Here is a 21,313-nt window from a genome sequence, read left to right as displayed (position 1 = left end):
GCTGCTTTTGTAAGCATCATACAGGTACTGTTGTACCACAGGAAATGGAAACTTAATAAACCTGACAAATATTTAAGACATTTATGCAATTTACCTTAATACAGCCAACTATTGTAGTTGTAAGAGCAGAATTATACTGAGTGCAAAGAACTGTGGAGTACATCAAAATAAACCTGCAGCAGGAAAAAAACAAAAACACACACACAATATTCAGCTTTTCATCATTTGAGGGTGCATTTATTATACTAACATGCCATCTCACTCCCTGCTCTTAATTATATGCCATACTACAGAGTTTCCAGAACTCCTTGTTTGGAGAGACCTGTATAACTCACTATGGAGTAATGTTATCTGTCAAAATACACAGCAATAGCGTCCCCACACCATCATGTACACTATACTGTATTGTACAGGAGGACCTTACTAACTTGCATTAACAGAGCAACCCTTTTGTGATCACTAAATTTAGGAAATTAGTGAGTGAGCAAATAGACCAGAAAACCTAAGTAAACTACAGCACAAATTCTACAGGTAGTTTAGTTTGACACGTGTAATTTAGTTTTATTTATAAGAAGTTATGTTTGTAAGTGTCACAAACTACAATTTTTAAGTAGTAATGAAATCTTAGTAATGACTTCATTACCACACTCTATTGTTTAATTCTTACTAAGAAGCGGGCAAAGACCACTGGCGTTCGTGGAATCAAGTTTGTAGATTAGCAAAGTGAGAGTTGGTAAGACCCTACTAGTTTAAGTAAAAGAAATAGTAAAATATGCCATTGCTAATAAAAACAGCTAGATTTAAGAAAATAAAAAACATTAGTATGCAGTCTCTCCAAAAAAATCAGAATATACAGTAGCATCTGAATTTCTAACTCATGAGACAGCCTTTTAAGCAATAATCTCTCTCCAGACTGTTTTGTGCTACCACTGAAATTGGACTTTCTACTAATTAGAACTTTATCAACAGTAGTACTTCTCTGCAAAGGTTATTCTCCCCACAATTAACATTAATGGGAGTTTTATGTGCATACTGACTACATAGCAGGCCCACAGAGTAAGGCACTTCCTTAGTATCTATTGGTGGGGATATAGTAGAGAGACTACTACTTGGAGGAAACACCACTAAAGTTGAAGTAAATCCTTACCCCATTACACATGAAAGTGTAAACTGTATAACGAAGAGTGTATCTCCCCAGCCTTTATATTCCATTGCCTGAAACAAACAAATCCAATCTTAAAAATGAAAAATAATGTTCTAAAGTAGACTTTAATCCTTTAACGTTTTGCCGCAGTTAATGTGAAAGCCAGAAATGAGCACTAAAGGATCATGGCCATAAGGAGGTCATTCACCAATGCTATTACAGCCTTCTGAGTACAGCGGCTTAGTCTGAATCCAGATTCTACAATCACAGGAGGAACATAAGGCTAAAAAGGGACCTTGAGAGGTCACCGAGTCCATCCCTCTGCACTGTGGCAGGACCAAGTAAATTTAGACCATTCCTGTATGCAGTGTAGTTGAAGCTGTGTTGGTCACAGGATATTAGACACACAAGATGGGTGAGGTAATATCTTTTTTACTGGACCAAGTTCTAATGTTGAAAGAAAAGCTGTCGAGCTTACACAGAGTTCTTCTTCAGGTCAGTCAGCCCAGACCTGAAGAAGAGCTCTGTGTAAATTCACCAGCTTGTCTCTCTCACCAACAGAAGTTGGTCCAGTAAAAGAGATTACCTCAACCACCTTGTCTCTTTTAGACCAACCCTGAAAGGTGTTTTTAAAAACCTCCAATGATGCTGATTGAACAAACTTCCTTGAAAGCCTATTCAAGAGTTAACCTACCTATACAGTTAGAAAGTATTTCTTATCTAACCGAAATCTCCCTTGCTGCAGATTAAGCCAAATACCTTTTGTCCTATTTTCAGTGGACATGAGGACAATTGATTGGTCTTCTTCATAGCAGATCGTAACATATTTGAAGACTTATCAGATTCCCGATCCCTGGGATGCCTTTTATCAAGACTAAACATGTCTATTTTTTTTCATCTTTCCTCACAGGTCAGGTTTTCTAAACCTTTTATTTTTTTATTGCTCTCCTCTGGACTCTCCAATTTGTGCACATCTTTCCTAAAGTGTGGTGCCCAGAATTGGACATTGTAGTCCAGCTGAGGCCTCACCACTGCCAACGAGAATGGGACAGTTATGTCCCATGTCTTAAATATGACATACCTGTTAATACGCTCCAGAATAGCAGCCTTTTTTTGCAGCTCCTTCACAGCATTGACTCTCAATTTGTGATCCACTATAACCCCCAAATCCTTTTCAGCAGCACTATCACCTAGTCAGTTATTCCCCGTTTTGCAGATGTTTCATTTTTCCTTCCTCAGTGAAGTGCTTTGCACTTGTCTTCACTTAATTTCATCTTGTTGAATTCAGACCAATTCTCCAATTTGTCAAGATTATGAATTCTAATCCTGTCCTCCAAAGTGCCGACAAGCCCTCCCAGCTTGGTGCCATCTGCAAATTTCATTAAGCACACTCTCTACTCCATTATCCAAGTCATTAATGAAAACGGACAGCACCAGACCTTGGACTGTCCCCTATGAGACTCCACTAGATAAACTCCAGGGTGTCACATTGAACCATTTATAACTACTCTATAAGCATGGTTTTTCAACCTATTGTGCATGCACCCTACAGTAAATTAATCTAGGCCTTATTTCCCTACTTTGTTTTGAGAATGTCATGTGGGACTGTGTCAAAAGCCTTACTAAAATCAAGATATCACATCTATAGCTTCCTCCCTATCCACTAGGCCAGTAATCCTGCCAAAGGAGGAAATTAGGTTGGTTTGGCATAATTTGTACTTGATATCTCTATGCCAGATTTGTGAAGCATTCAAGATACTAGCAGAGGATAGATGCTGTTGGACTCACACTCTTCTCTTTTCCCTCCCTAATGAGTCTACACAGGAAAAGGAGGCAGGCAGTAGTATTCAGCTTAGCTTCTCGAGAAGCAATTGCTGACATGTAGTTTGCTTCTGTCATCCATTTACAGCAATATTCAGCATAAACAGTGAAAGTGGGGGATGTTTGTGAAATAGCGGAAGTGGGGTTAGTGTGCAGTTTAGAAACGACTGTTACCAGAGATGCAGCTCCACCAACGTGAGCAATAGAGATTAAAAAAAAAATAAGTCTAGCATTGACGGCATTAAGCGCCTGTTGGCTTGTTTATATTACAAGTGGCACCAGTTTAATTCAAGGTGTTTAACAAAACCTGTTTAAATAAAAATAATTAAAAAAAAAAGGCAAAATCTGTGGTAAAACAAGGTCGCAGTTCAGAGAATTGCGAGTTAATTTTTTTTATGATACAAAGCTTCATACACAATTAATTGTTCCACAGTATTTTGTTTTAGGATAGCCTTTTAGTTCTCCAGCTGTGTCAAAGTTCTTTGCAAAGTAGATCAGGGATTCTGAAGCCAAAAGAGCAGCTCAACTACAGATCCCATCACCTTGGATATTAAAATCTAACACATATGAAGGTAATTTTAAAGTGTGTAATTTTATAAACTAACAGAGACAGCATTTTGAATGCTGTTTTAGAACAGGGGTTCTCAAACGTCATTGCACCACGACCCCCTTCTGACAACAAAAATTACTACACGACCATAGGAGGGGGGACCGAAGCCTGAGTCCCATCCCCCACCCTCGGGGGGAGGGGGGGGGAGGCAAAGCCCGAGCTCCACCACCCCCACATAGGGTGGACCAAAGCCAAAGCCCAAGGGCTTCAATCCCAGGCAGGGGGCCTGTAACCTGATCCCCGATGCCCAGGGCTGAAGACCTTGGGCGGTGGGGTTCGGGGTTCAGCTTTGGCCTCAGCAAGTCTAAGCCAGCCCTGGCAATCGCATTAAAATGGGGTCATGACCAACTTCGGGGTCCCGACCCACACTCTGAGAACCGCTGTTTTAGAAAGTTCTTGTAAAAATTAACGAAGTTACACTTCTTTACTGGTGTCAAGGGTACCTCTACCCTGTAATAAAAGATCCATAGCAGGGCTGTGGCTGGCCCAGGTCAACTGACTCAGGCTCATGGGCTAAAAATAGCTGTGTAGACATTTATGCTCCCCCTCATGGGGACTCCAGCCCAAGCATCTACACAGCAATTTTACAGCTACAAAGACACACAGTGAGCCCAAGTCAGCTGATACGGGTCAGCCACGGGTGTTTAACTGCAGCGTAGACATACCCCAAGAGAGTAACAACTTATTATTCAAATGCAGTTGCTAATACTGCTATTGGGAGTTGAGGTCCATCAATTTCTAAATGATTTACATTTAGAACAGGCAAACAGTTACTAACGCCAACCCACAGCAGATGTTGCCAAGTGGCTGATCAAACCCCAGTTGTAGTATTATGAATGGCTTTGAGAATGAGTTATTTGTCTCTCAGTGGTATAATGTCTATTCTATTTTATACCTGAAGATTAGAGTAACACGTATACTACATCTATGAACACACACAAACACTCCAAGTGTATGTGTGACAGATTATAAATACATACATGCTTTTAAAAATACCTATGCTACACAATTAGGCTTGGCAGAATTAGATTTTTTTAAACTAATTTCTATGGATAATAATGTTTCTTTTAAGCTTTTTTATCATTTAAATTTTCAGAGTTGCTGAAAATTATGTGTTAAGCATTTTTTTCCTATTTTCATCTATTTAAATTTTCACAGCTGTGGGAAATTATGGGTGCGACCATTATTTGATGACAGTAGACGCAGACTCAAAAAGATAAAGCTTTATAAACATTAACACACAAAATGTCGTCATTTCAAAATATAAAGTAAATATCCTTAATTCAAACTCTAAAAATTCTCAAGCAATATTTTTTACACTTTGCCTATCTAAATTTCAGTGCTCATCAATGGAAGTATTTTTCATCAGTTTGTATGTGTACACTGAAATTGACATTTACCAATAAAAATCTAATCCTTTCAAACCAAACAATACACTAATGCCGCATAAATCTATTTGTTTCATATGGCCACCTATTGCAAGGTAGAAAATACTGAAGACAAAAAATATAGTTTCATTGTGTTCTACAATAAAAGTGGAGAGGTTAATAAACTATAAACATAGTAAACTATGATGCTGTCATATTAGAAGTAGTGGTGCGCAATTTGGTGCCTGTTCCATACTTTGTAATGAAAGATGCTGTGAACATTAGTTTACAGAAAAATCCAAGAAGCACAGAGTTTAACTTAATATGAGACCCTTTGTTTGTTGTTTTTAGTTGCATTAATACTTGTGCCACCTTCAAACATTTGGCCAATGCTGATCCATGAAAAAAAGCAGAAGATACCTTAGTGAAACAGACAGAGACTACTAAACAACCAACAGTGGGATCAACAGGAAGTTGGAGGAGCGAGAAAGACAGGAGTGCCTGGGGGGTGACAGGGGAGGAACATGGGAGGAAAGCGAAAAGGAAATAATTCCTCGTACTTCACTTCCTGAGCCAGTAGGTGAATATTGCACTGTAGAGCAGCAATACTCAGAACGAGGCTCACAAGCCACAAGAGTCTCCTAAGGCTCCTTGCAGCACGTGGTATTAAAACACTGGTTTAATTATTAATCAAAGTCATTAACCAAATCAGGATGCTTTTACTATGTTATTAACTAATGAAGTTTTCAACTTCCACTAAGTTATTAACTTATTTTGCTGTGAGAAAATTATATAACTAAATATAATATAGTACTATAGTGAATGAAACAATGAATTCACACTACTATGGCTCTTTTGGCAATGCTGATTGCTAATTTGGCTCCTGAACCACTGAGGTTGAGTATCCCTGCTGTAGAGAGTGCATCAAGAGTAGACTGTCGAGAGTATGCCTCATGTCATTCCAACAGCAATCAGTCCAGCTGATTAAGGAACCCTATTCATTCGAAGGGAAGATTACTATAATACAGGAAGGAGATTTAAATGTTGCTAACAGTCACACAGCTGTAACAGTTCAGAGATGTTTTCCTTGGAGTGAACAGGAACTGCATCTTATTGTTTATCCTCTATGTATGACTGAAGGTCACACGATATTAGGAGATAATATGTTGCTAGAGTTAACGTGACAATGAACTAAGCTTCACAGAACATTTAGCAGTGCATTATTAATAGGTTTGGCTTTATGTCCTTTGAGTTTATCTACAAGGATGCTTAATGTTGCTTAGTTGTAACTAGGGGCTTGTCTTCACTACAGGGGTAAGTCAACCTAAGTTATGCTACTCCAGCTATGTGAATAACGTAACTGGAGTCAACTTACTGTAGGTCAACTTATCCTGGTGTCTTCACTACACTGCATCTACAGGAGACGCTCTCCAGTCAACTTACCTTACTCTTCTTGGGGAGCTGGAGTACTGGAGTTGACCGGAGAGCGCTCTGTGATAGTTTTTTAGCTGGTCTAGACCCGCTAAATCGACACCCGCTGCATCAATTGCAGCGACGTTCATCTCCCCTGTAGTAAGGACAAGCCCTAGGATGGGGAAAAGTCTCTTGCTTTCTTTGCCTATCTTAACTATACTGTTCTGAGTTGGTTTTGTTCAAGCAGAACTCTTACATTAGTACATGTCCTGATTTCTATTACGTAGCCATCTGATGACAACTTCTCCATTAATACTTTGCCATGGAAGCATAGCTTTGACAATCACCAAAGCTCAATTTAGTTCTAGTCTGGTTTCTGCCTAGTTGAGGGAAATAGTACTGAATGTACAACCTCTGATATAAGTTATTCTGAGAAGAGCAGAATCTCTCTCTTGGGGTTTGTCTTACATGTCCCTGCTGACACAACCTCTCTAGAATCTCATTTTCTTTGTAAATAGATCTAAGGCCAACTATAGATATTCCATTTCAAAGCTATCCTAACCATACACACACCCTTTGTATTTTGTAACTTAACAGTAGGTTTGAGGTGGAAAACATCTAGAATTAAAAAAAAATGTCTACAGACATATAGCTGTACACATACAATAACAAATATTAACATCCAGTAGAGGTTAGCATTAAACACTACACTAATGCTTAAAAGCCTTCCCACAATCGAAGATCCTAGATATTGATCAGTATTTCTCTGGATGACAGACAACAGCACAACTGGCCAGATGACTTCAGGCATTTAGCAATAGTCATGTTAGATGCCTGAAAACTAACACTTCCAATTTAAAGTAACAGGCCTCCATGCCAACCACACCAGCAGCATTATTTACTTATTTTTTAAATATAAATATGCACCCACACCCCAGTGAGTACTGGAGAAAATACAGGTTCTCCCCTCCCCCCCCGCCTGGGTCTCTGGCTGGGTATATTTCCCAATTACCACATAATGTCCCCTTTGAAGTATTTTAGAGAGGAAGGATGGGCCAGTGGTTAGTATCCTAGTCAAGAACTTGGGATACCTGGGTTCAATCCCTGATCCACCACATACTTCCTGTGTGACCTCGCACAAGTCACTTGGAAACTGAACCTCAGTTTCCATCTGTAAAATGGGGATAATAGTATTATATACTATAGCAGTATTTCACAGAGGTGTGAGAACACACACATGAAAGATTGTGAGGCGCTCGAGACTGATGATGATGGGGGCCATGTATGTACTTGAAATAGACAGGAAAAAAAAGCCAGCTGACTGACCAGTTAAAGAAACTTACACCTACCGGCTTCATTGAGGTTTATTCACTTCATTGCCATGAATTATTTAGATGTAAATTTTGCTTGCTCTCAGCACATAGCCATTTCTGCCTGCTGTGTAACTGGGAACTCAACAAGATGTCGATACCTTTGACATGAATTAATGAAACACTACGTATAACCATGACAAATCATTGACATGCTTTAATAATGGGAAAATGTTATCAACTTTTATTACAAACATTTTCCTATGGATCTGAAATCTTTTTGTCTGACAGTTAACGCTCCACAAAAATCCAGGTTTTGAGCCTCTTTACATAACAGCCAGCCACTCTCCCCCTCGTGGCTATACTTTTTATTATTGCTTTATTAATGCATTTTTTGGATTAGCAGAGAATGCAAAAATAAATTTAGTACAAAGATATGCTTTAGAAAAAAAACAATGAAATAAAATCACACATTTATTAAATAAAGTTTCATAACCCTCTGGACGCTGAATTTTCTGGGACTAAGTTAAGCGGAATGAGTCTTTGATCACCTTCATTGCCAAGACCTTTTCCAGAGAGCAAAAGAAAGTTTACTCAAAAAATTGGGGAAGAGGAGGTTTCTACACATACTGTGAATACACAGACTCTACAGAGTAGCACAAAGCCGACATTCAACTCAACATTGGTTTGCTCTGATTTATAAAGGAGTATATTTCCCTCAAATATATTCCAGCTGAGCTGCCTTTGGCATATCGCAAAGAGGAGTGGGGTGAGGAGGAGGGACAAACTGACACTCTGAAATACTTTCTGTTCACATCCAGTTCTCACAGCTAATCATATACTCATGATCAAAGCCATTGCCAGCTTTAATTAATTAAACAGGAAAAAAGATATTCCGAGGAGTAGATATCACTTTAGATCACAAGACTTCCCTACTGAAATGTCTATGCAGCATCACAAACATCACAAAATAGTTTATGGTAAGTGTGCATGGATTGTGATTTTATTAAAGGAACAATGCTAGTAACTGCTTTATATGATTATCTGTTTTCTCTACTGATATGTAAGAGATTTACTCATCTAACTGCCATTAATATTAATTGGCATTATCATTCACACAGAAGGAATTTATATGGGTAAAGGATATCCCCCACCCCTGATATTTACCTGCTTCACCATTTCACTTTTTAGTATAAGCTATCTATGGTTGAAAGCCTCAAGTAGTATCTCTTGGAGGGGGGAAGATATATCAATTTATTTTACTAAGTGGTATTCAAGATCAATGCTTTTGTCAGTGCTAGAAGAACAAATTAAGCACACCTACTTACATTCAAGTTCTAAATTTGCATACAGATGTTAAACACGTTGATCTGCGGGAAGTCAGGTAATATACTGGTGAGTTGATATTGGTAAATATTTATGGTGGATTTTGAACACGGTAAATATTAATAAGCCAACTACCTCTACAAGTCAAAAGAAAAAAATCCAAGAAGTCTGCAGTGTTTCATCTTTCTAGTACAAGCCAATCAGGAATAAACCTACTCTGAAGTCTTCACATCTTCCTAGTACTTGGTTTTAATTATTTCATTCCTCTTTAGGAAAAAGGAATTGCTTAGTTCTTATGAAGATCAGTATAAAGCCATTCCATGGATTTCATCAGAAATAAGGTGTCTCATATCAACAGTCACTAATTCTCTTAACTATTTATACTTAATTTTATAGGGAACTTCTGTGGTTTCTTCAGTCCTCCCTCCAAAAATGATCCCTTACATATAGTATAGTTTCACATTTACATATAAATGACAAATACTGTATAAAAAAAACAAGTTGATAAGTTACAGAAAAACAAAGTCATTCTGCATTCACATTTGAGTTATGATGAATAGGGAAAAAAACCCATTTTCTCTAGCAATACAGAAGCATATATGACAGAAAATGTTTACTGCACAACTAAAGGCTTGCAATTTGGAACAAGAGTCCTACCTTTTGCGCATCTCCTGTGAAATAGGCAATGGCCAAGGTGGGAAGAATCATAAACAGTGCATTGTAATAAAGCAGACCATACTTTCCCAGCTCCTAGGAACAGGAAATAGTTGGGTATTTAGGTTGGCTCCACCAAACAGAGACATAAAACCTTATACATAAAGCTACACAAAACCAGGTCTCATCAGTGAAATGAATGTGGTATTCCTGCATAGTCAGAAGGGAAACATGGACATTTTAAATATTATGAAATAAATCTGTCTTGCGTATGACACTTTTAGAACAACTGGGCGAATTCTGTGCTTGGATGTTCTTTCAGAGACCCATAAAGGCATTGCTGAAATATTAACCACCACCAATATTTGGGTCTGAAAAACTGAGGGCCACAGCCATGTTTCATTTCAGGTAGAGAAAGCAAATTGGTTTGGAATTCACAGAGACGACAAAAAGACGAGACAGAGAGGCCAGGTGTTCATCAGAATAGGCGCAGTGCCTGGACACTCTCTAAGTAAATAGCCTCCATGGGCCCACCAACCAACCACTGATGTAGACAGAGCCAAACTGTGTTGGACCTGAAGAAGAGCTCTGTGTAGCTCAAAACGCTGTCTCTCTCCCCAACAGAAGTTGGTCCAATACAAGATATTACCTAGCCCATTTGTCTCTTTTGGACACCTGAAGCAGGAATCATGACTGAGCCCTCATTCTGTTTGAGTTTTCTGCATCATTATGGTTTGGCCCTGTTTACACCAGCAGCCAAAGCATTCAGTAATAATTTTCTGAGAGGAGGCATTGTTGGGGGAGTTGTGTTTTGACATGCGGTATCTCAAATACAGACCAATTCCCCAATACAGACAGAAAGAGGAGTGTACCTCCAGCAGACTTGATGGAGAACTATTTATCAGACTTGTAAAATTCTCCCTTACAGTTTATTAGGCAATACTTTTACTTAGTTTGACTTCCATAGAGCAGGCTTGGAAACCTGGTTAATAGTTATCATTAATCAAATGGAAGTGTCTTCACTGTCAAACAGATTGCAGCTATGCCCTGGAGCACTTTAAGATTGCAGGATACGTTTATAATGCTAAAATGGTCTATGACAGCCCACTGAAGAACAGATACACCTATAGCATACCTAGCTCAAAATTTTGCCATTTTCCATAGCAGCAGACTGGTGACATAAGCCACCTTATACATACACAAGCTGCCTTATCCTATGCTCAAAATATGATTCTATGCTACACAAAAACATGTAACTTCATCACAGGAAACTAAAGGAGAAGAAGATTAAGTAAAGCATTTTAAGCACCAGACTTAACATTCACAATAAATATAATCAAGAAAATGCTTCATATCACAGGCAACAGATGCTCCAAAAATTATTTACAGTGGCTTGTACTTGTATCTTCCTGGCTAGATTAATAGAAATGGAGTTCACTAGCAATGTAAAGGCTTATCCTCCACCTTGTAGTTAAAAGTTACACTTAGCCCTCACACGGTATGTTGTGAACATCTGATAAGCTCATCCTTGTACTTTCAGGGTAGCCTAAACAATCAGTTTCTCTTTCTCAGATGTTGAACTACTAGGAACTTAGCAATACTGCTGAGATCCTAACTGAATACAGCACATTTACGTTCAAAGGAGATGAACAGGGACTCCCAATTGCCCCAAAGTACATTACAGAGCATCCCTCAGACCCAGTGTTAAAAAACTACATAGTTGCAACAATAAGGACAGAAGTTCATGTCCAGGTCCGGCTGCAGAAAAAAGGGTAGAATAGGGTGACATATCAGCTCTCCCTGTCTTTGAAAGCAGTGGGAGGGAAGATGTGGTCAGTTCACTGTCTAGTGAAGAACCAGGTTTTTAATTCTTTTAAACAACCCTGACTTTGCAGTTAAATAGCCAAATCTATTATTTCACCCAGATACAAATAAATACAGCTCCAACAACAGTGAACTGGTTATGCTTACAGTTTGATAAAACTGAATTTACAGCTTATTTCAAAATACATGCAACTGTTTTATCTGCAAATACAGAAGCATCAAGTTAAGATCCAGAAGAATATTGTTCAGGACAAACAAGAATAAGGAGCAACAAAAGTTCTACTTTAAATAATAGTGACAAGATGTGATGAGTTCAGTGACAGAGCTCAATACTCGGGGAAAATGAACAGCTCATCAAAACACCATATTACCAGCTGCAGAATACGCTCATATTTTCAGTCTCCAACAATTAGCTTTCTATTCATTTACCCATAATGTTCAAATTTTTAAAAGTCGCAGTGCTGTAGGTTAACTGTTACTTTGCAACACAATAATGTCATTCTTAAAGTGAAAATTGAAGTCAGCCTACCTTCGAATCCAGTTTTTGTTTTACATATGCACCATTTGCAGCTGTCAAGACATCGTTAATCAGGATAAAAATATATCCTTCTAGATCAAATGCCAAGTCAGAACTGGAGGGGGAAATTAAGATTTTAAATCGCTCAGAGTGTAAGATTTATAAAACTCCTCCATGTTATATTTTGTCTGATAAGTTCCATGTAGAAAAGGCGTTTCCCCGTGAGCTTACCTGGCAGGCTAGCCTCTGTATTTGAGGCACTGAGCGAAGACTCAATATAATAAATGTTGCATTCAGTACTACTAATTGTACAAACTAAGGCCCTGATCCCATAAATGCCACAAATGCTTAACTTTACTGGCATGAGCAGTACCCCTGAAATCAGTGGAACTATTCCTGATAGTAAAGTCCAGCACATGCATAAGTGTTTGAGGATGGGAGCTTTAGTCTGGGACTGCAAGCCATTTTCTCTAGTTCTGGACTTTTTTTTTTTTTTTTTTTTTAATATAAATGAAAACATACAAATACCAGGCCATTAACTAGCCGTCTACTCTTCTCACAGGTGAACGAGTGAGTTTTTCCACTCACCTTCCCCTGACAATGAAATTCAATGTTTTGCATAACTTTAGCAACTTCCATTTAAAAGGATTATAAAATATTTTAAAATCAAGCTTTGACATGATGATTTAAGCCTTGTTTACACCAGAAAATTGTATCACTTTCACTTTTTCAGTTATACTGATATAAAGGTGCTTGTACCAGTATACTTTATTTACCAAGTAGAAGGGGAATAATTTATACGGGTAAAAGGCACCTTAATACCAATGACAGGTTTCAGAGTAGCAGCCGTCTTAGTCTGTATTTGCAAAAAGAAAAGGAGTACTTGTGGCACCTTAGAGACTAACCAATTTATTTGAGCATAAGCTTTCGTGAGATACAGCTCACTTCATCGGACACATTCCTACAGCTCACTTCACCAGAATGCATCCGATGAAGTGAGCTGTAGCTCACAAAAGCTTATGCTCAAATAAATTGGTTAGTCTCTAAGGTGCCACAAGTACTCCTTTTCTTTTTGCTTAATACCAATATAACTGCATCCGCACCAGGGCTTTTACTGGTATAATTATAAGTAAAAATAACAAAACTTATTTTATAACTCATACCCCAAAACAGCAGAACTTCGAGTGCAGACCAGACCTCACCCCCATTCTACCATTATCTACATGAAGGCCAGACAGTGGAAAAAAATGAAGGCTGAACAAGGACAAGTTATGCTTTTAAGTTTAGAATTTTCTAACTGGTCTATCTATCGCAGAGCATGAAGGCAGGATTTTGTCATTTAAGTGCTACCTTTAAATTATTATAGTTTATGAATTCTAATTAACTTTGTAAACTAACCAACATACTCTGTACAAGCCATTTAAAAGACAAATAATATAAACTGTAAAAAGCTGTGTAATATAAAGTGGAAGGGATAAAAGCTTGAAGCCTTACCTAGCAGCTACAAATGCACCAATTATCATTGCAAACACTGTCATTTGAATGCCCCAAGAAAATTTCTTCCTGAAAAAAAGATACAAGAACCTTACTATCACGCATAAGCAGAGTTCAATTTTGACACTGCAGTGCTGTTTCTAGTATTAAGGGGAAAACGTTTGCTCTGGTCACACTTCAGACTTCCTGGTGCGGAATCAACATATAAAGAGCAAAGATGAGAAATTCTGGAAGAGCAGAATACTTATGATTTTTTAATTAGGACTGATGGAGTGTAACACTTCAGTAAGTGCTATCTGAGCCAACTATAGTTAAAGACATCCATTTGTGAGCTATTATCACTGTGGACCAGAAAAATGCCATAATGCTGTGGTGACTGGCCACTAACACTGACTAGCCTGTGAATAGGTGACATTCAAGGGAGGATGAGGGGGAAAACAATAATACACAGAGTGACTGACCCTCGTAAGATGTGGTGTAAGTCACTTTGGGATAGCCTCCTACCCAAAGAATTACAGGGTAGGAAGACTGACAAACCTACCTATACTCTCGGAGTTAATGATCTTGCTTACACTGCAAATGAACAGTGCTAGAATCCAACTACATCAAGACAATTAAGCTAGAGACTTGACCTCATCCAAGACTACCAAAACACAGTACACCCTCACTGTAGGGCATGAACTGTGTGTTAACCATCTGGCATATGGACATAATCTGCATGTAGAGTCAGCCTAGTGACAAATATGATAGAGATACAGTGTAGAAAGTATCTTATTAATGTAAGAATCTTAACATTTTCCTCCCTTACCTTTGTAGTTAAATATATAAACTTAATGCATTAGATTTTTTTTCTTTGATAAAAACATGAGAGTGAAGGACCCATTTAAGATAAGATATTCTCTTTCTAATAAAATAATGTATTATCTGTGCTCTCTCTCTTTCTTGTCCCCATGTTTCTAAAGCCCAATTTATGTCTAAATCTGACTGCACAAATCCTCTACACGCAAAGGCTTACTAAAATGTTGCAAGCACTTTAACAATCCTAAAAATGGTATGAATATAAGATTGATAGCTTTGGAAATAACTCACTTGAGTAAAATTCCTTCAGCAAACATTGTAAACAGAATAGAAAACCTTCTCAGAACTGTGAACATGGGCAAGCTGCAAAAGAAAAAAATAAAATTAAACACGAAAAAAATTATAAAATTCCACAGACATGTTACATGTTACACCCCAAGCTCATCCCCACAATGATGCTTTGAATCAACGCCAAGTTACTTTATAGGAACTAAGATAAAGATTAAAATCAGAGCTATACAAAACTACCACATCAGAAAGGATTCCATGGCATCCCTCCTGGAAATCACTAATTTGATAGTCAAAAGATACTACTTAGACCTGTCAAGGAATATTCACAGGAGAAAGTCTCCATCTCCTACCAGCTGGATATAGTGCATGTTACTTCCAGAGGTTAAAAATAATTTGATTTTGTAGGGCTATTTTCAATCTCAAATCTATGAAATCCAGAGTAACAAATGAAGGTTGATTATATTTATTACCAAATGTATCTATTTATCTTAAGGCTTCACACAGTTCGATGTAAAAAAATCGAGCTGTATTATAATGAAAAAAATGTTCCATGAACAGATGTGTAGCTGATTGTGGGGTTCTTTCCCATTTTCCCCCAAAATAACATCTCTTCAAAACAGCTAAGTCATACTATTTTCTCCATCCCCCCACCCCTCCTTGCCCCTCACTTCAGCAGATCCAAAGCCGGGCATCTTTTAGTACAGTTTCTCCCCACTCCTTTCCTTCCGCCGCCCCAGATGCTGTTTAAGCATAAAAACAGAGACTCCTCTAAGATCATAGGAATAAGCTTCACTGGAGACGCTGATAGATCACTAAATACCAGTCAGGAGAATGTCATCTAGTGATTTATGGCCCTTTAAAAAAAACTTGCACATTCCAAGGCCAGGAAAGAGACCTTGATTACTAGTTGCCAAATAATAGTTATAACCCTCATTCCCCTACATTGCCACAAATCAAGCCCATGGGCATATTAAAGATCAGTTTCACCTTTATGTATAATCATAACACATTATAACCTCACTAAATAATAAAAGTTATCCATACTTCAGTTTCTTTGTGCTGAACAGTCCTGTGATTTGGTTCCCAAAATAGAGAAGAGGTAGTGGAAACGTCTAGAAAATTATAAGAGGGACAACACTCAATAAAAAATTAGACAGCTAGAGAACTACCCATTCAAATAGTAACATGGTTACATGATCAGAGTTCTTCCATTCTGAAATGGTTAGTTCTCACACGCACATTCAGACCTCAAATAATATAATAAATAGGGCTATCAAGCAATTAAAAAAATTAATCGCGATTAATCGCACTGTTAAATAATAGAATACCATTTATTTAAATATTTTTGGATGTTTTCTACATTTTCAAATATATTTATTTCAGTTACAACACAGAATACAAAGTGTACAGTGCTCATTATTTTTTATTACAAATATTTGCACTGTAAAAAACAAAAGAAATAGTATTTCAATTCACCTAATACACGTATTGTAGTGCAATCGCTATCATGAAAGTTGATCTTACAAATGTAGAATTATGTACAAAAAAAACTGCATTCAAAAACAAAACAATGTAAAACTTTAGAACCTACAGGTCCACGCAGTCCTACTTCAGCCAATCGCTCAGACAAACAAGTTTGGTTACAATTTTCAGGAGATAATGCTGGCAACGTCTTGTTTACAATGTCATCTGAAAGTGAGAACAGGCGTTCGCATGGCACTGTTACAGCTGGCATTGTAAGATATTTATGTGCCAGATGTGCTAAAGATTCATATGTCCCTTCACGCTTCAACCACCATTCCAGAAGACATGCGTTCATGCTGATAATGGGTTCTGCTTGATAACGATCCAAAGCAGAGCGGACCGACGCATGTTCATTTTCATCATCTGAATGAGATGCCACCAGCAGAAGGTTGATTTTCTTTTTTGGTGGTTCGGGTTCTGTAGTTTCCGCATTGGAGTGTTGCTTTTTAAGACATCTGAAAGCATTCTCCACACCTCGTCCCGCTCAGATTTTGGAAGGCACTTCAGATTCTTAAACCTTGGGTCAAGTGCTGTATCTATCCTTAGAAATCTCACATTGGTACCTTCTTTGCATTTTGTCAAATCTGCTGTGAAAGCATTCTTAAAGCGAACATGTGCTGGATCAATATCCGAGACTACTATAACGTGAAATATATGGCAGAATGCGGTAAAAAAGAACAGGAGACATACAATTCTCCCCCAAGGAGTTCAGCCTCAAATTTTATTAACGCATTATTTTTTTAACAAGTATCATCAGCATGGAAGCATGTCCTCTGGAATGGTGGCTGAAGCATGAAAGGGCATATGAATGTTTAGCATATCTGGCACATAAATACCTTGCAATGCCTGTTCTCACCTTCAGGTGACATTGTAAATAAGAAGCAGTCAGCAGTAGCTCCCGTAAATGTAAACAAACTTGTTTGTCTAAGCAATTGGCTGACCAAGAAGTAGGACTGAGTGACTTGTAGGTTCTAAAGTTTTACACTGTTTTGTTTTTGAGTGGTTATGTAACAAGCCAAAAATCTACATTTGTAAGTTACACTTTCACAATAAAGAGATTGCACTACAGTACTTGTATGAGGTGAACTGAAAAATACTATTTATTTTGTTTATCATTTTTACAGTGCAAATATTTGTAATCAGAAATAATAATATAAAGTGAGCACTGTATACTTTGTATTCCATGTTTTAATAGAAACCAATGTATTTGAAAACGTAGAAAAACATCCCAAAATATTTAATAAATTTCAATTGGTATTCTATTGTTTAACAGTGCGATTAATTGTGATTAAGTTTTTTAATCGCAGTTAATTTTTTTGAGTTAATTGCATGAGTTAACTGCGATTAATCGACAGCCCTAATAATAAAGCATTGATTCTATAACAACAGCTTTCAGTTACAGAGTGGTAGCCTGGTTAGTCTATATCAGCAAATAAACCTGAGTACTTGTGGCACCTTAGAGACTAACAAATTTATTTGGGCATAAGCTTTCGTGGGCTAGAACCCACTTCATCAAATAAATTTGTTAGTCTCTAAGGTGCCACAAGTACTCCTCGGTTTTTTAGCTTTCAGTTAGGGAACCATCTCAGTATGGTGACAAGCAAAAACATTTGCTCAGCCTACTTTAAAATATGAGTTACAACACACACTTCTGAAAAATGCATTTATCTTAAGCAATAGTTTGCGAAACATTAACAGAACATCTTTGGTTGCATATAGATACTGTCTTTAAAATTAAAGGCAAGAAAAACTTGGAAAAAATACATACATGAGAATACAAAAATAAATACAACAACTGCCTTACATAGCAGAATTCTGTGCTGGATTGCATAATGTAATAAGGCAGAAACCATGTTATATTTGATGAATAACGTATTTTAAAATGGTATATTTTTAAATAAAAAGCATTATTTCTTTCAAGTCTAGCTGACAGCACTAGCTGTTACTGAACTTCTTAAAGAATATGCATATTTTAAAGTGTTTATACCTTAAAAGGAAAGAAAGAACTGTATTTTACATTAGACACTATGCAGGGAAATCGTTTTACCTTTCGAGGTATACTTCTATCAAAGTCTGGAAACTTCACCACCCTGAGTGCCTTTCCCACCCAAAGCACAGTCACCGTGGCCAGCATCTATAAGAAGAGCACAAAACACTCACTGTTCCATCCCGACAACCCCTCCCATGCACTACTAGAAACATGCAATATTCAGGAAACCAACTAACCTGGCCTAGTCCAACACATAGTGAGGAGGGAAATCTATAGTTAAAAAAAAAAAAAAAAATTAAATAAATAAAAATACAAAAGTCAGCAAAGTCAACCTTGTACTTTCAGTCAATCACATTCTAGAGAGAGAAACACCACATGGAAATACAATCTGCCCCCCCTTCAAAATTTGCTCTTTAACTAAGTCTTAATGTTAGCCCTTTAATATTTGCCTTAAAGCATTCCCTGGCCAAAGCTTAAAAAAGCTGGCTGTACCGCTTGAGCTAACGGCACACAGCACCCATGACCCCACAGCTTTGGGATGCTAATGGCTTGTTCTCCCGGGGCTCACAGTCTTAGGGACTCTGAACACTTCCTCTCAGGCAGTGAACCTGCGCCCCAGCCTGCTCCACGCCAGGGAACCCCCCCGCGATTAGCTAGCCAGCTCATCCAAACCATAAACACCCTGATGCAGCAAGTGCCAAGCAAGAGTCACAGCGCATACCTCAGCTGGGGGCCAGGGTCAAAACAGTGGCCCAAACACCCCCACCCCAGCGCCGGCAGCCCGGGAAGGCGGCGGGGGGGTGGGGGGGCAAACACCCCCACCCCAGCGCCGGCAGCCCGGGAAGGCGGCGGGGGGGTGGGGGGGCAAACACCCCCACCCCAGCGCCGGCAGCCCGGGAAGGCGGCGGGGGGGTGGGGGGGCAAACACCCCCACCCCAGCGCCGGCAGCCCGGGAAGGCTGGGGGGAGAGGGGGAGCAAACACCCCCACCCCAGCGCCGGCAGCCCGGGAAGGCTGGGGGGAGAGGGGGAGCAAACACCCCCACCCCAGCGCCGGCAGCCCGGGAAGGCTGGGGGGAGAGGGGGGGCAAACACCCCCACCCCAGCGCCGGCAGCCCGGGAAGGCTGGGGGGGGGGGCGCCCCACGGGGCTATCCATGGGGTTCCAGCTAAGGCCCCCTGCCCCGCTCGGTGCTGGGACCCAGCAGCTCCCCCCGTGCGGAGCATCCCCCTCCCCGGGCCCGGCGGCCAGGGGGCCAAGCGCTGCTCCGGGCCCCGCCGCACGAGTTAATGTGCAACCAGCCCCCGCCCCCTCCGACCCGCGGCGCCGAACTCTGCCCGGAGCGCGGCGCGGGGCGGCCCGGCTCACCCGTAGCTGGTGAGGACGCTCTTGTTCACCACCACGATGAGGAAGGAGCTGAACCCGTAGAGAGCCGCCGCCAGCAGCTTGAGGCAGACGCTGAGGCTCGGGGCCGCCATGCCCGGCTCCTCATCTCCGCCAGCGGGGGCTTCTCGCGGCGCCCCGGCTGCCTGGCGTCTGCGCGCGGCGGTCGACATGGCTGCAGGGGCGCGGCAGACGGGCGGGGGGCGGCGCCGGGCGCGGAGCCCGAGGGGGCGGGGAGCCCCGCTAGGGCTGCGGGGGGGGGGAGTTAGCGCAGGGGCTGGGGCTGCGCGAGGCTCGGCCGGGGGGGCGGCAGAGCGGGCGCGCGCGGTGCCGCCCCAGGCCAGGCGCTGCGGGTCACGGGCTGCCTGCGGGTCGCTGGGGTGGGGGCCGATCATAGCGGATCCGTGACCGGCTCCGGCGCTGCCGGCGGAGGCGGCATCCTCGGGCCGCTGTATTTTGGGACTCACCCAGTCCAGCCCTTGCGCTGAGGCAGGACCAAGTCAGCCTAGAATTATCTCCCCCGTGTCCAACCTGTTGGTACCAACCTTCAGTGATCCTGCGTCCACAAATTCCCTTGCAAGCCTCTTCCAGAGGCTGGTTCACCTCCCCTGGTTTTATCTACCTTTCCCTGGCTGCAGATTAAGCTCAGTAATTTTTGGGCTTCAGTGGTTTGGGAGGACCATTGATCAAATGGCTTGGGTAAAGAGGACTGTGAAGACTGGTAGTGGGTTCTGACTCACTCTTCTTTTTCCAAGATGAAACAGGCCCAGTTTTTGTTAACTTTTCCTCATAGGTCAGGTTTTCTAAACCTTGTATCATTTTTGTTGCTCTCCTCTGGACTCTTTCCCATTTGTCCACATCTTTCCTAAAGTGGGGTGCGAAGAACTGGACCCAGTATTCCAGCTGAGGCCTCATCTGAGCCGTGTAGAGCAAGATGGTTACCGTCTCTGTCTTACACAGGACATACTTCTGTTAACACATCCCACAATGATATTAGCCTTTTTTGCAACTGCCTTACATTGTTGACTCATTCAATTTGTGCTCCTCTATAACCCCCAGATTCTTTTCAGCAGTACTAACGCCTACCCTGTGATTCCCCATTTTGTAGTTGTGCATTTCATTTTTCCTTCTTAAGTGAAGTACTTATGGTGATGGTTTGCCTCCCCCTTAAAATGCCACCTGATGTGCTGAGATGCCACTGAGCCTGTCTGTTATGCCAGCCTGGGTACCCTTTTTACCTGTCTTGCTGAGCCAAGCAATTTTATTAAGCCTCCTCAGGCACACACACGGAGGCAGGGCCAAACTGCAGAACGAAACAGACACAGATCAGTTCTGTGAAGGCTCAGCTTAAGGGACTTGCCCCCAGCACTCAGGTGTCTGCCTCCTTTGGGATGCAGACCCAAAGATATATTATGAAATCTGCCTCCTCCCTCAATGTGGAGGAAGGTATGCACAACCTCTTATTTCCCTCCATCCCCCAGTTATGAATTGCACAAACTGGGTTATATTATAAACAAGAAATTAGTTTATTCATTACAAAAGGTGAATTTTAAGTGAATATAAGAGGTAACAGACAGAACAAAGCAGAATACTGAGCAAATAAAATGAAATACGCAAGATAAGCTCAGTATACTTAAGACACAGGTTACAAAACGTAATTTCTCACCCTAGGTATTGTCACAGGTAGATTACAGAAAGTCTTGAAAGGAAGCTGCACTGGCCTGCACCTGGAGATTTCAGGTATTTCCACTCACAGACTGGACACGCTCCCAGCCTGGGTTCAACCTTTCTCCCCTCAGTTCAGTTCTTGCTTCCACGTGTTTTTCAGTGTCTCTTTGGGTGAGGAGGC

The 21,313-nt window shown here is 40.5% G+C and overlaps 1 protein-coding gene across 1 annotated transcript in view; it reads right to left on the bottom strand.

Annotated features, from left to right (window-relative positions):
• Positions 1-19,652, bottom strand: part of SLC35D1 (solute carrier family 35 member D1) — a 32,154-nt gene extending 12,502 nt beyond the window's left edge. The window contains exons 1-10 of the mRNA XM_037906535.2: positions 19,450-19,652; positions 18,320-18,353; positions 18,141-18,227; positions 15,614-15,681; positions 14,570-14,641; positions 13,481-13,549; positions 11,999-12,101; positions 9,649-9,741; positions 1,148-1,215; positions 95-173 (exon numbers count right to left, since the gene is read on the bottom strand). Of these exons, the coding sequence (XP_037762463.1) occupies positions 95-173; positions 1,148-1,215; positions 9,649-9,741; positions 11,999-12,101; positions 13,481-13,549; positions 14,570-14,641; positions 15,614-15,681; positions 18,141-18,227; positions 18,320-18,353; positions 19,450-19,637 (861 nt within the window). The 5' untranslated portion in view covers positions 19,638-19,652. The remainder of the gene's footprint in view (positions 1-94; positions 174-1,147; positions 1,216-9,648; positions 9,742-11,998; positions 12,102-13,480; positions 13,550-14,569; positions 14,642-15,613; positions 15,682-18,140; positions 18,228-18,319; positions 18,354-19,449) is intronic.
• Between the last annotated feature and the right edge of the window lie 1,661 nt (positions 19,653-21,313).

The sequence above is a fragment of the Chelonia mydas genome, chromosome 8, assembly GCF_015237465.2.
Source record: "Chelonia mydas isolate rCheMyd1 chromosome 8, rCheMyd1.pri.v2, whole genome shotgun sequence".
Classification (NCBI taxonomy): domain Eukaryota; kingdom Metazoa; phylum Chordata; order Testudines; family Cheloniidae; genus Chelonia; species Chelonia mydas.
The sequence above is the reverse complement of the archived record's forward strand: the minus strand, read 5'-3'. Positions and strand labels throughout refer to the sequence as shown.